At 32.2% G+C, this 15,317-nt stretch overlaps 1 protein-coding gene across 2 annotated transcripts in view; it reads right to left on the bottom strand.

The window, feature by feature from the left end:
• Positions 1-15,317, bottom strand: part of LOC145326807 (uncharacterized) — a 66,980-nt gene that overhangs the window by 47,581 nt on the left and 4,082 nt on the right. The window contains exons 4-15 of one of the 2 annotated variants that reach the window (XM_080170231.1): positions 13,744-13,883; positions 13,115-13,144; positions 12,804-12,915; positions 11,308-11,447; positions 9,269-9,395; positions 8,683-8,822; positions 8,154-8,256; positions 7,226-7,505; positions 5,462-5,672; positions 5,001-5,067; positions 4,143-4,206; positions 2,277-2,392 (exon numbers count right to left, since the gene is read on the bottom strand). The exons of the other annotated variant lie outside the window; for it this stretch is intronic. Of the exons in view, the coding sequence (XP_080026357.1) occupies positions 2,277-2,392; positions 4,143-4,206; positions 5,001-5,067; positions 5,462-5,672; positions 7,226-7,505; positions 8,154-8,256; positions 8,683-8,822; positions 9,269-9,395; positions 11,308-11,447; positions 12,804-12,915; positions 13,115-13,144; positions 13,744-13,883 (1,530 nt within the window). The remainder of the gene's footprint in view (positions 1-2,276; positions 2,393-4,142; positions 4,207-5,000; positions 5,068-5,461; positions 5,673-7,225; positions 7,506-8,153; positions 8,257-8,682; positions 8,823-9,268; positions 9,396-11,307; positions 11,448-12,803; positions 12,916-13,114; positions 13,145-13,743; positions 13,884-15,317) is intronic. 2 annotated transcript variants of the gene reach the window in all.

Here is a 15,317-nt window from a genome sequence, read left to right as displayed (position 1 = left end):
GTCAGTCACTAAAGGAAGCCTGCAGTAAATACACTGCTTTAACTGTGGTAAAAATCCAACAAGTAGACACAATACCCCTAATTTGATACAAAAAAGTTATTAAGGCTGCAGGCTTCAAATTCGGAGTATTAAGCCTATTTTTGGCAGTCTTTCAGCAATTAGAGCGGCGTATTTCCTGCAGGCTTTCTTTAGTGACTGACCTGTTGTTGACAATATGTTTTTGTTTGTTTTTTATTCTAGTCGATTGTTAATATTTATTTTTGCAGATATAATTCAAAATATAACAAAATGGTTGAGCCCGATTTCAAATTTCTCTTTGAATTAGTTAAATAAATATAGTTCTAACTCTAAAGTTAAATATTTTAATTTTTACATGTCCAGAATCCACCTGGAGGCATACAGTACATGAACTTTGAGCTCTATTTCAAATTATTCTTCAAACGAGTTAATACTATCCATAAAGTAGAAACTTTTGTTAAATAAGTTTAGTTCAAACTTTAAAAGTGAAAATTTTCAGTTTTTACCTATCCAGGATCCACCTGGAGGCCTGCAGTACCTGAACCTGTAGCCCAATTTCAGATTTTTCTTCAAATGAGTTAATACTATCCATAAAGTAGCAACTTTTGTTAAATAAGTTTTGTTCTAACTTCAAAAGTAAAAAATTTCAGTTTTTACCTGTCCAGAATTTACCTGGAGGCCTGCAGGACCTGAACCTGGAGCCTGATTTCAAGTTTTTCTTTAAATTATTTCATACCATCCATAAAGTAGCAACTTTTGTTAAATAAGTTTTGTTCTAACTATAAAATTAAAAATTTCTAGTTTTTACCTGTCCAGAATTCACCTGGAGGCCTGCAGGACCTGAACCAGGAGGCTGATTTTTATTTTTTCTTCATATACTCATAACATCCCAAAAGATGCATATTTGGTTTAATAAGTTGATCTCTAAATCTTCAAACAAATTTTTTTTTCATTTATACCTATCCAGAAGTGACCTTCCAGCCTGCAGCACCTGAACCTGGAGACCTATCAAAAAATTTTTTAAACTGTTTTTAACCTATTTTTAAAACGTATATAAAAAATATACTATGACACCAGTAAAATCAGACTGCAGAGCCTAAATTTGAATTAAGTCCCCAATAAACTTTTTTGGGGGGATTTAAATATTAATTTTTACTGTTGCCGTGGTTATTTTGACCCAAGCAAAAGGTCTTTTTTTTTATTTGGGTAAAATTCGTAGCTTTTAGAGTGTTTTGCTTAATAAATATTGTATTCTGGTATAGAGTAAAATTAGGCCTTATGATTTTACTATAAAAATTCACTAAAAAGTTAAATCTTTACAATATACCAATGAATTAACATTGTCATGTTTGTGTTCGTTCACCTATTTTAAACACATAAAAGTTGGCTGTAAAGGGTTAAATTTGATGACAAGATGACATGATGTCAACAAATGTTTATGCAATACAACAAAATTATTTTTGACACATATACAAATATGATATAAAATAATATTATTCAAACTTATTTTTTTAAATATTTTTAAAAAGTATGTATCTTTTACGTGTATATAGTTTTCATTCTTTTCATTTTAATTAAATAAAAATTATTTAACTACATTGTAAATAAGTCACTTTGTGAAAACACTCATTCGGAAATTATAAATAATTGATATGAAACAAGAAATCTTATTGGTTTAACTTTAGCATTATGTGTTTTATTGTATTATGTTAAATTTTTTACTGAAATTGATTGTTTTAGAAAAAAAATTATTTCCATCGAACAGAGTAGAGTTTTTTATTGTTGTATTGATATAAACTGAATCATATAAAATTGTTCTGTAAGAAACAATTTAACCCCAAACTAAAAGTTGCTTTTGCTCCCGTCAATATGATCACAGCAACATATAAAATTAATTTTTAAATCCCCCCAAAAAAGTTTATTGGGGACTTAATTCAAATTTGGGCTCTGCAGTCTGATTCTACTGGTGTCATAGTATATTTTTGATATATGATTAAAAAATAGGTTAAAAACAGTTTAAATATAAGAAAAATTCATCCCTAAACTAAACTTTTTCCCCAAATAACCTATCCTCTTACTCCTAAGACAAAGCCTATACTCCCTGTTTACGCAAAAGTGTCAGATCCGACCCCCCCTTATTGCCCCGCAGGGCTAGAGTCCCCCGCAGGAGCTAGAAATAGGAGAAAAGCTACTGTGAAAATACGACAAAACCCGCAACTTCATTTTCTTTCCATGACCAAAAGAATTATTAAACTTACTCGCCACAGGTATCACAAACAACTGTCTCAATATGTTTATGATGGTATTTCACATGTGTACTCAGCATCCTCTTTGATTTAGACATTTTACCGCACTCCTCGCATTTCAATGGATTCTTAATAAAAAAAAAGATAAGTTTATTGATTTATCACTTTAAGTAACACAAGCGACTACGCCCCGTATGGCCTCTGAGTGCACTTGAGGGTGGGAGTCGACACCCCATCCAGCATTTAAATTTTAGTTATAGTAAAAAAAATGGAGAGAGGTAATTTTTCTAGGGGCGATTCCTTTTGTTAAAATAATGAAAACCTTCGGCAAAAAAAATTATAAACCTTCCTAGGACCTATGTAAAGCTACATTGTAAAGAAGAACCATATAGGTTCAGCAAGATACTTCAGTACGCAGACATAAGCTGATACATGTGTCCTCTGTGAGGAGTAGGTTGGAAGACTTTGCTGAAGATTCTGATGGTGTTGATCTCCAGGTAGTTGCACTTTTGACAAGCTCTTCCGCGACAATTGGGGTCAGGACAAAGAAACGATGTCCATGACCTACAAAGTTATTGCTAGAAGTGACCTAGAATATGCATGTTCTAACTGAAGCCCTATCATATCAAATTCTAGCTGGAAAAAGCTCCAACGATCCCAAAATCAAGCTCTCAAGGTAGTAACTGGCAGTTTAAAGATGCCGATGGCCAACAACATCACATCCACCAAGAAACTAAGATTCTTCCAATAAAAGAACACTGTTTAATGAAATCAAAACAGTACCTATTAACCTGCCATCAACAAGACTATCCAGGCTCCAAGCACATCACCAAGCCTCTACCTGCCAGACACTACCTCAAACCAACCATACATAAATTTAGAAACTGCCTTAGAAAATACCTACCTATAATGCAGATAACAAGAAGGCCAAACTCAAGGAAATTCATACATCAGAAGTAAAAAATGTACTTGAGAACCTTCCCCCCAACCGAGTACTTGGAAGTACCCCCCCCCCCCCCTGACATAAACAAGGAAGAAATGGCACTTCCTGGCTTCAGCAGACTTAACTCTTATTTACACAAAATTTACGGAAATATTGATGACAAATGCCCCAGCTGCAAAAACTCACCCCATGACACAAGACATCTTTTTAACTGCCATGACAATCTAACTACATTGGACGTATTATCACTGTGGACAAAGCTAAAACAGTCTACCGACTTTCTTAATCTTGACGAGGGTTCTACCTAAATTAACTATAACCAAAATATATGTAACTGATACATGTGCATTAGCAAATACGTGTGAACGTCCTCTGGAGGCTAACCAACCAACCACACAGACATATTGTTAAGGGACTCTGCACGAACGGAAGCAAGTGATTCTAAGCACCTTCCAACAGTGATTCTAAATGTTATTTTGGTAAATATACTAGGTATGGGTATGTATAATATCATTATTTCGATTTTAAAAATCAGGTTTCACAATGGTTTTATGTGAAAAAACTTAATAATGTTGAGAAAACCGTGGTGAAACTTGATTTATTGATATAATGATATTACACGTAACCAATATTCACAAAAAAAAACACATTTAGAATCAGTGCTAGAAGGTGCTTGGAATCACTTGCTCTTGTTCGTGCATACTCCCCTTTAATATAAATAAAGACTAGCAGTTGCGTATCAAAAATAAAAATAAAAAAGAAGGGGTCAACATATCAATCCTAAAAACATGTCTAGCCTCAAAACTTGGTATCACCATAAGGTATAATCCATGAAACAAAACCCGAATTAGTCCAGCGGATGTAGGGCTAAAAAATCATCCGGATGAACAGACATTATACTACTTGGTATTATAGATAATATACATGAATTTTACCTCACTGCCACGGCATACTTTCTTGTGTTCTTCCATATCACTCCATAATCGGTTACAATCTCTGTTTTCAATTGATTTTAGAATTGGAACCTAAATTTTATATAGGACAGTCTACTACACAACAACCCCTTTTAGTTCTTCTCTGATTTGTGAGTTCTTCCCTTTTTTGTGAGCAAGAAAGAGATATCTAAAGGTTTTTGGGCCAGGATTCTTATTAAAATCCGCCCAAAATAAAAGCGGATAAATCCGTGGATTGCGGATTCTTGTTTTTTGCGGATTGCAGATTTTTGGATTGTGGATTCTATCAATATTTCTATAGGTCTTTTTATAAATAAATAATTCTAGTCCCTATTTTTTAAACCATTACCTAAAATAAGCATGGAAAGCTAAAATGAAATAAAATACAAAAATACTTTGGATGCTACCCACCAATTTACTTGAAGTTAGGCAACAATAAAATACTTTTTTAAAATGGGCAGATTGCGGATTGCCAACCATAATATTTATGCTATTTATTTCAGGAAGAAACCTTTAAAACCATTATAAAATTGTACATCATATTAAAATATGCAATCTATTTCAGGATTATCTATTGCAATCTTTTTCACAAAGAAACCTTGAAATCATTAAAAATTGTATAGGTAGGTTTCATATTAACAAAATATAAAAAAACAACAGTACCTTTGGAAAATAAACTATTCTATAAAAAAGAATTCCACTTATTTTTATAACATTTTTTCACTGGTAAGAATTAGATTTGGAACCAATATTTTTGAAAAAAAGTACCTCTTCTTTGCATATTATTTACGGATAGGCCCATTTGATGATGTTTAAAAATAACATTTAAAATCAATCCTGCATTTTTTATAGTGATTTCTCCTGTTATGCATTCTTTTTTCAAACGAAAACAGAGGTTGTTCACAAGCTGAAATAAAATATGTTTGACAATATTCATAAACATAAATCACTATTCCAGTATGACCTTGAAACTAATTATTATTCGCTGGATTGGAACCGGTTCTTAGACATACTCAAAATCATGTAATTTCTACGAATATTAAAATGAAAAATCATAAGATCAATAACATTTTTGTTAACCCAGGTTTGGCCTCTAGGGGTTAACAAAACTGGTTTTAGACTTATAATTTTTCGTTTTATTTCCGAAGAAAGCTGTCTTTATTAGGTACTATGTTTAGTACAATGCGAAAAATCACTATTACAATTTACACACCAAAAGAATATACTAACAAAATTGTAAAAACTAACTCAAAGTACCTATCCATAAAATTCTTTATGTAAAATCATGAAAAAATATTTACTTTTACAAGCCTGCTTTCTAAAGTGCATCCTCATATGATGTTCTATCTGATGTTCCATCTCCAATCTCCGTTCAGTGCAAATGCCGCACCCTGTGCTGAATTCTCCATACAGTGCATTTTTAAAGAAACTCTTCCTTGTTATCATAAAATAATTGTAGTTTCCAGTATCCAGTGCGTTCAATATGCCATCATAAGTGTAAAAGTCTCGTCTCTAAATAAATACATTACTATTCTTAATGGATTGATAAAAATTAAATTGTTTAAAACTATTGGATATGTTAAGAAGATATCAAGATGTTTAATAAGACAATCAATACCCTCGGCAAAGCGGGTTCGAGACTGGCCCACACCACGTCATACTAGAGACGTTAAAATAGTATCTGAAGCTGCTATCTAAAGTGCCTTGGCAATTACACAGGCACAGCCCATAACCATGCACAGTTAGGACTTCCAGACAAAGATCGTGCTATCAAAGGGTTGGGTGTCTGTTGGATGTTACTTAACCAAGTATCTGAGTATTGTATCCAATTACAAACAGATGGTGATCTGGCTACTATAAATGATCACTTTAAATTAAAGGGACTGTGAACGAGAAAATTTCTCATCAGATTATCAAACCTTAACATCATCTCATTCATATAATCTCAAAGATAGGGCAAAACTGTCTCTTATTTCCTTATAAACGGCTTTTTCCGCCGATTTTTACTATGTCCAAGATTGGGGAAAAAATTTCCGGACTATATAAATGTGCAGTTTATTGTCTTTTTTTCCTTCTATAGCTAAAACTAAACTTTTTGACATAGTTCTCTATTTTTCCTTACAGTTAAGCTGACTTTTAACACAATCCTTGCTTTAAACCAATGTATAGTTACTTAGAAATTGATAAAATAAGCAATATTTTTTATTGAAAACCAAATATAATAACAAAGCTAGAAACAGGTTTTTTTTTATTAGTATTCAAGTAACTTTAGATGGCTCATCTCTAGCCCACCTTTAATTACAAAGGGGGAGGTCATTTTCTAGTAAATTCCGTAAAGGTGTGTAAAGGTGTGTGTGTTATAAGGCCTAAAAATAGTAGTAGAACGATAAGGTGCTCCCTATTGTTCTATTCAATAGGGAATACGAATATAAAGAGCACCTTATCGTTCTACTACTATTTTTAGGCCTTATAACACACACACCTTTACGGAATTTACTAGAAAATGACCTCCCCCTTTGTAAATAATAAAGGTGCAATATTTCTTTATAAACAGTCTGATAAAAATGTAAACTAATTCTCCAAAGTGGGTTTTTTATTGTCCAACACAATAAAAAAGTATATTATCATTTTAAATAACATCTTAGATTCAACCCTTTGTAGACCGTAAGGTATTTTTTTTGTCAATAATACGAAATTAAAATAGATCTTTATTACCTAATTACTACGTAAATAAATAACTAATTGGCAATTTTATATCATAAAATAAATCCTTAACAGTAGGTAAATTGTTTCAACTATATATGACAAGTTAAATATCCCTACAAACATTATAAGAAACAAAAACGTTCAGATTTTCCCTGTTCTTTCCTTTTTCCCTCCCAAAATACCATAAAATCAAGGCATTATTCCTGGATATTTTTGTTATCTTAACCAGCTGTACTTAACTTTAATTATAAATTTGTAATTAGTTATAATACAAATAATGAACAAACAGAATTTCTTACCATATCATGGCTACATCTTATAAAGGTAGACAAAAAGAACTTGATAAAGAACAAATGTACCTGAGGAAATGTATTAGTATACTCCATCAATTTCTTTGCTTTGATCTGGTTTATTTCAGCTTTATTTCCAATGCTATCCTTGTTGTCATCAAACTGATCTTCAGATAATTTTCCTTCGGATTTAACCTTTTCAACAATTTCAGAAACTATATCTGGGTTGGGTTTTTTAATTGTTTTTCTCAACCCAAGCTTCATACCAACTGAAAGACATTTCTTAAAGCGACAGTATTGGCAATAATGTTTTGTAAGCTTTGTAATCTCACAGTTGCCATACTCACATCTAAAAAAAGTAATACCTAATTAAATTTTTATTGATTAATTTTCTTACATCAAAATTACAACAACAAAAAGTTAGGGGTATAGTCCCTTTCATGTCAACGTCTCTTAAGGGGCGATTCGTTGTATTTTCATTTTTCACAGTAGCTTTTGAGAGGTTATTTTAGGTTAGGTTAGGTGATTGCCCCGCAGGGGCTATAAATAAGAGAAAAGCTACTGTACAATATAATAAGTGGTTAAAACGTTTGAACACCCAACTTAATAAATCAACCAATCAAAATTTACTAAAGTCTCTAAAGGTAAGGCAACGAATAAGAAAATATTACAATAAACTTTGGGTATCAGTGCAAGGACGGGGGGTTAATAAATGTTCATCTAATTCATGCTATAGAAACACAGAAAAAAAGGAGACAATGGGCTGTTTATTACACTAGTACCTAAAGTTTTATGATAATGTTTTCTTGTTCATTGGCTTTACAACTTTAATTAATTTAATGAATTTTGATTGTGAATTCACTAAGTTGAGTGTTCAAACGTTTCATTTAACCACTAATTTTATTCTGCAGATAGGTTAATTTTGTGTGTTATCATTGGGGATGTACATCAATATTTGGCCATTATCTTATCCCTTTAGATCCCTGAAACTTTTTACCTTTTCTCTGGATCAACTTTAGAAAAAAAAGAAAAACACGCACTACAAGAAACTGCTCCCATATGTTTATAAACTTCGGTTTCGTCGCCACAGACTTTACATTCTAAAGAAAAAAAATAAATGCAACATTATCCTTAAAATTAAAGCACAAAAACATTAGCAAAGTTTGGGTAGGTATTATCTTCTCAGAAATATTTTTTTTCAATTTTTAAAAATGAAATTTCCTCCACATTTATTTTAGGTTTTCTAGACCATTACAGACGGCCCAAGTAAGTTAAAATAGTAAGATGCGTACTAAATAGAACGGAGAAGCTCTACAAAAAATAGCCTTCTATCTATAATAGCAGCTGAGTAAATCAATTGTTTCCTTTAGAAATCAAATGACCGCCAGAGCATTACAGTCAGACTGACAGGCCATGTAAATTATATAATGTATGCTTATTAGTTTAGATAATCTTCACAAAAAATTCCAGAAATCTATCTTGACTAGCAGCTGAGAAAAAAAACCTATCCCTTTATACATAATTACCTCTATTATTGAATTTAACCTTCTCAGGTTTCATTCCGACTTGTATACATTTGTTCCAGCGGCATCTTTTACAGTAACTTTTTCTTTCCTCGGTTATCTCACAGTCATCAGTATTGTTAATGCATGTTAGCTTGCCAGCCCTTTATATTTTTAAGTATTAAAAAATGTAACATATTTATATCCATGTTCTATTATATTTTTACACTAGAACATAAATATTTCTACATATATTCAATAGATTTTTAGAGCTAAATCTCAGAAAAAGTTATAGATAAAAAATTAACCCAAACTGAGCAAGTAACCAAATCATTCATTTGTAAGATTTTTATTATATTGATTATTTTGAAAGATTAATAAAAGATACCTAAGGAAATTACTTTCCTAATGTAGATTATTCTATCCATTAAAAAAATTAGTAGAAGAAAAAAAGTTCTTTTTTTTCAAATGCTTTTTGGAACCTTTGAGAGAAAGTGTATTGGTAGAAAAAGGATAAATGCATAATGCAACATTAATGAAAAAGAACATTATTTTTAGATCTAAACAGTATAATACCTATGCCCTACACAACTTTGACTAGAAAACTAACCTTTCTCCAAAACAACATCTTCTAAAAAAAGATACACAGGAAGCGCAACCCTTTGCTCCAAAATTACGACCCTTGATTGTGGGGCTGCCACAGATTTGACATGCATCAGATGACGACATGCTATTTTCTACAAACAAACAAAAATAGTGTTTTCTAACAAAGTGCCTAGCAATCACAGCCCCCCCCCCCCCCACCATCTTGTTTTAAAGTAGAGACCCAATAAGTACCCTTAAAATTCATCTCACAATAAATTCATTTAATACTTTGTAGGCAATTTAATAACCAACAAAGGGGGAAGGCGGATGTGCCACTTTTTGAAACAAAAAGTAATACGCGCATGATCTCAGCCTATAAAAGAGTTACAGCTATAAAATTTGGCACAGCAGTTGCTTTTGTGGAGAACAGTATGGATCTGTGAAGAAACGGCGGCGGAACCGCCGATCCCGCCCAAATTTATTTTTTGCCTGTATTCGCCAAATTAGACAGTTCTCAATCATCTGAGATAAACTTTTTTGTGAGAAAAAAAAGTTTATCTCAGATGATTAAGAACTGTCTAATTTGGCGAATACAGGCAAAAAAAAAAAAATTCGGCAGGACACGTGAAAATATAAGAGAAATTAAAAAAAAATTCTCAGATGATTGAAAATTATCAATTATGGCGAGAAAGAGTAAAAAAAATTTTTTGGCGGGAAACGGCGGTTCCGCCGTCGTTTCTTCACAGTTCCATATTGTTCTCCGCAAAAGCAATTGCTGTGCCGAATTTTATAGCTGTAACTCTTTTATGGGCTGAGATCATGCGCGTTTTCAGATAATTTTCAATCATCTGAGATTTTTTTTTAAAATTTCCCTTGTATTTTCACTTGACACGTGAAAATATAAGGGAAATTTTTTATGAGAAAAAAAGTTTATCTCAGATGATTGAGAATTGTCTAATTTGGCGAATAAAGGCAAAAAAAAAATTCGGCGGGAGCGGCGGTTCCGCTGCGTTTCTTCACAGTTCCATATTTATTTAGTTAAAATGAAAAGAATGAAAACTATAGGTACACATATATTTTTTTAAAATATGAAAAAAATAAGTTTGAATAATCTTATCTTATATCATATTTGTATATGTGACAAAAATAAATTTGTTGTATTGCATAATACAGTTATTTACATCTTATTAACCCTTTACAGCCAAATTGTGTGAGTTTTAAATGGAAAATAAATAGACCATAAAAATGTTTATGTTAATCTATTGAAATATTGTAAAGAATTTAATGAATTTTGATAGATGAAATCAAAAGACCTAATTTTACCCTATACTAGAATACAATATTTATGAAGCAAAAACACTCTAAAAGCTACCTAAGAATTTTACCCCAAAATAAAAAAACAATTCTGATCTGTAAAAACTAAAAAATAAACTTTAAAATCCCCAAAAAGTTTTTTTTGGGGCCTATTCGTATCTTTAGCTCTGCAGTATGATTCTACTGGTATCATAGTGTATTTTGATATAAATACCTTTTCGAAACAGGTTAAAAAAGTTTAAAGCTAAGGTTGCCAGTAACTGGTTACATTTTAACAATAAAAATACAATTTTTCAGATCAAATCTAAAAAAATTCAGTTTAACTTTGCGTTTGTGAGCGGAAAATCATAGCGGGAAAATAATGAACTAACACAAGCTCAGCTGTGATTGGTTGTTGAGCTGATTCAGCCCTCTGGAAATACTACAGTAATCTTGGTACAATGAAAGTTAAACTTAATTTTTTAGTGATTTTGACTATAAAAACGAGTATTTTTATTGTAAAAACATAATAATTTAATGGCAACCTAAATTTATGTTGCAAATGGGCTTATAATTTGTTTCTAGGCTACGTAGTTTAATTTTTAAGTTTCTATCATGACCAATGGAAATCTTTCAAAATTTTCATGTACATAAATGTCATTGTTTTTTTTTAAAGCAGAAGGCTTCAAATTTGGGGTATTGGTTCTACTTGTGGCAGTCTTTCAGCAGTTAGTTTGGTTTATTTATTGCAGGGTTCCTTTAAAAAAATACCTTTATTAGTGTTGATGGATGGCTTTGAAGGATCTATTCCCACTTCTATACATTTGTTGTAACGACAACTTCTACATTTTTTATAGGTTCTCTCGTTTATCACACACTTATCAGTATTGGAAATGCAGCTTGGTTTAGCCCTAAATAGTTATTCGTTGCATCGTATTATAGACAGCTTTTCTTTGGACAGGTATTATAATTAAAAATTAAAAGATTATAACCAATTTTGTTATATGCACCACGTTTCTTCACAGTTCCATATTGTACCCCTATAAAGCAACTGCCATGCAAAATGTCAGACCTGTAACTCTTTTTATAGTTGAGTTCCTTAGACTTTTAGTTTTGGTTTCAAAAAGTGTTACTTTCGCCCCCCACCCCCCTTTTATGATATTTATTGAAATATTCGTGGAAAAGTGTCTGTGATACAATGCAATAAATATTTTTTCAGTATGGCTGAGAACCGGTTGTAATCCAGTGGATAATAAGCGGTTTCAAAGCCATACTGGAATAGTTATTTCTCGCATCGTATTATAAACGGCTTTCCGCGGATATAGAAAGTACAAATATGAGATTAAAACTAGTTTTTTTAGCCCCGTGGTGCCGAAGGCACCGGCTAAAAAAGCTGGTTTTAATCTTATGATTGTACATTTCTATATTGGTAGAAAGCTGGATATAATACGATGCTAGACATTGTTTTTTCGTATGGATGAGAACCGGTTCCTATCCACCGGATTCGAATGAATACGAGAAAAGTTATTCTTGGTGAATTATGATAAGTAGCATAGCTCCTTGTTCTTTTTACATTTCCACATCAGAATATAAACAAGGATGACAACATCCATAAAAACGAAGCTCTGAAACGTTTTGACAAAATTATACATAAATTTGTTGCAAAACTTCCTAAATGCAGAATTCTGTTTAAGGACATAAAGACATTTTTAAGACATGAATATAGAGATTCTTTGCATATAAGATTGAACCTTGTTGTAATAGAAATCAGTCATCAAAAATCAGATCAATCAGATGATTTTATCACATAAAAAATTGTTGTTAAAAAAGTAAATAAATCAACATATTCAAAATGGACGCACGGACATTCTGGTAACGATAATAGAGTTGCTACGCTTTCTAACCGTACCTAACTACTACAGGAATCATCATGAAAAATTTGAAATCGATAGGATAATTCTATCATGCCTAAATTAGCGGAAGGATCTATCCGTTACAGACTGACCGACCCTAATTATAGAAAAGCTTCGCTTTTAAAAAGGGATTGGGGTATTATAATTTTTATGTCGAATTTAACATTTCACAAGATAACTTATACCCAGGAATAAGGTATAACCAACAAGCGAAGTAATTCTAAAATAATATTTGGGGGCAAATAAAAAGGTTGTCAATTTAACTAAGTGTCAACCCCCCCACCCCCCTGAAGATGAGAGGATGTGCTATGTTTTATATGGTTGATTTTATATGGTTTTAAACCTGTTACTTACTTTTTGTGCCACATCCAAAAAAAATTTTGACATCCGTAGCATGAAACTACTCCATAATAAAGATATCGGATGGCAGGGGCAGTTCTGTTACAGACTTGACATTTTCTTATACCTATAAACAAAAAAGAGATTTCTTTAAAAGTGCAAGTAACCCTCGTCCTATTGGTCTATACTATGCCAACTACGCTTTAACAAAATATTTAGTTTTCAGTAATTTCAAATGGAATTAATTGGCTGAATAGCAACCCCTGTATCCATAAAATTTTATCCACTGAAAGATGACATAAATTTTATAGAAAAAATCAACTTACTTGGATTTTCCTCCATTTTCTTCTCCGAATCTATAAAGATAATAATGGTAATATGAAGTAAATTTGAAAAAAACCACTAAATTACTATAGCCATGAAAATTTTTATCCATAGAAAGCTGTCATAAGTTTTATAAAAATTTGGTAGGTATTACCTATCCTTTTAATATTTTTTTTCAATTTTGAAAATTTTAGTATGACAATTCACCTAAGATAAAAATATAAAGTTGTATTTAGCTTTTCATCATGGTCTCTAAAATTACAACAAAAAAGCCTTTTCAGGTGATCTTTAAAAGATACATAGTAGTAGCTTGAGGAAAAGCAAACAAACTTATGCCTTAAAACTTATTTCAGAATCTATCTTCAAAATCAGCCAAGAAAATCTGGATTCTGGAATAATGATTGACAGATACTTGGTATTATAAGGTAGCCCTCAGAGAGAGATAAGGGACAATGGGCTGTTTATGACACTAGTTCCCAAAGTTTTATAATAATGTTTTCTTATTCATTGTGTTTAATTGTTTCAACCACTAATTTTAATCTACAGAAGAATCATCATTGGGGATGTACATCAATTTAATGGCCATTGTCTTACACTTTCGATATCTGGGTAGTCCCATTTTACAAAATACCTTTATTAGTTTCTTTTGGTGGCTGCTTAGGATCCATCCCGACTTCTATACATTTGTTGTAACGACAACTTTTACATTTAATTCTGGTTTCCTCGGTTATCTCACACTCATCAGTATTGGAAATGCAGCTTGGTTTAGCCCTAAATAGTTATTTGTCGCATTTTATTATAGACAGCTTTCCATGGTTCGGTATTATAATTAAAAATTAAAAGATTATAACCAATTTGTAAGCCCCAAGGGAATGATGGCCCGGTCTGACAAAACTTGAATTAAGGGGGGTTTTTTAATGCAACCATCTCGTAATCAATGTATAAATGGCACTTAGAATTCGAATTTTGATCTGAAATTTTGCATGAATAGTCCTTGGTAGGTCTATTTTCCCTAAATCGAACAAAAAGTAGGAAAAGTAACGGCTAACGGCTGGCGGCTTAGCCGTTTGGCTATTTGTTGGGTATTTTCAAGGGAAAATCATCACGAAACCTCTCTCCACATAATGCTCTGTTCCGCTCCAAAACGTTTTTAAACGGTTCTAGCCGGTAGTTGCATTTCACATGATTTAAAGCAAAAATATGTTTCAAAAAATTGATTTCTACGTAATTTATGACAAATTTGCCCTAAAATTAGCCAAAAAACGGCTAAACGGCTGAGCCGTTAGCCGTTACTTTTTCAACTTTTTGTTCGATTTAGGGAAAATAGACCTACCAAGGATTACTCATGCAAAATTTCAGATCAAAATTCGAATTTTAAGTGACATTTATACATTGATTACGAGATGGTTGCATTAAACCCCCCCCGTGCCCCCCCCCCCCTTTTATGATAGGGTAAGGCCAAATCTTGGGGGCGATGCTAGGTCGGTTTATTTTGTCCTACCTTCATTAAATGACAATTTTTCTCCATGTTCTAATCGACTGACAGAAAAAAAATCGTTATTAAATTGCCTACAAAAAAGTATGAAAGCAAATTTTTGTGAGATGAATTTTTAGGGTAGATAGGTACTCTAAGTGGGAAGAAAAAAGTTTTTTTGAAGGTTGGAAAAAGATTGGGTTGTACAAAAACTGGTAAGAGTTAGAGTCTGGATGTCTTCAGGGTACTTAATAAGCATTTAATGGACTATCCATTTCCGTTGAAATAATAAAAAAAAGCTTCTTTAGTTTTCTCAGAAATTAACATTTTGTGAGGCCGTATCCAGTTTTGACCTTTTGTAGTAACTTTTTCAATTTTATATAAACTATAAAGGGGGACGTAACTGAAGCCTTTTTGATGCAAGGGGGAGGGGAGATTCTCAGGAACCACTTGGTGAGCCGTGCAGCTTTGTTGGACTTAAGCTTTTATGGGTATGAATAGCTTTAAGTTTCGAATTTCAACAATCGAAAAAATACCCGAGATGGCCCTGCCTTACACTATTTATTTTAATATTCATGGAAAATTTTCTGTATTATGATGCTATATATATTTTTTCAGGATGGCTAAGAACCGGTTGTAATTCAGTGGTTATTAAACGGTTTCAAAGCCATACTGGAAACGTTATTCTTGGTGTATTATCATAAGTAGCATATCTCCTTGTTCTTTATACA

The sequence above is a fragment of the Acartia tonsa genome, chromosome 8, assembly GCF_053477335.1.
Source record: "Acartia tonsa isolate MP-2025a chromosome 8, ASM5347733v1, whole genome shotgun sequence".
NCBI lineage: Eukaryota > Metazoa > Arthropoda > Copepoda > Calanoida > Acartiidae > Acartia > Acartia tonsa.
Note: the sequence above shows the minus strand (reverse complement) of the source record. Positions and strands in the feature narration are given on the sequence as shown.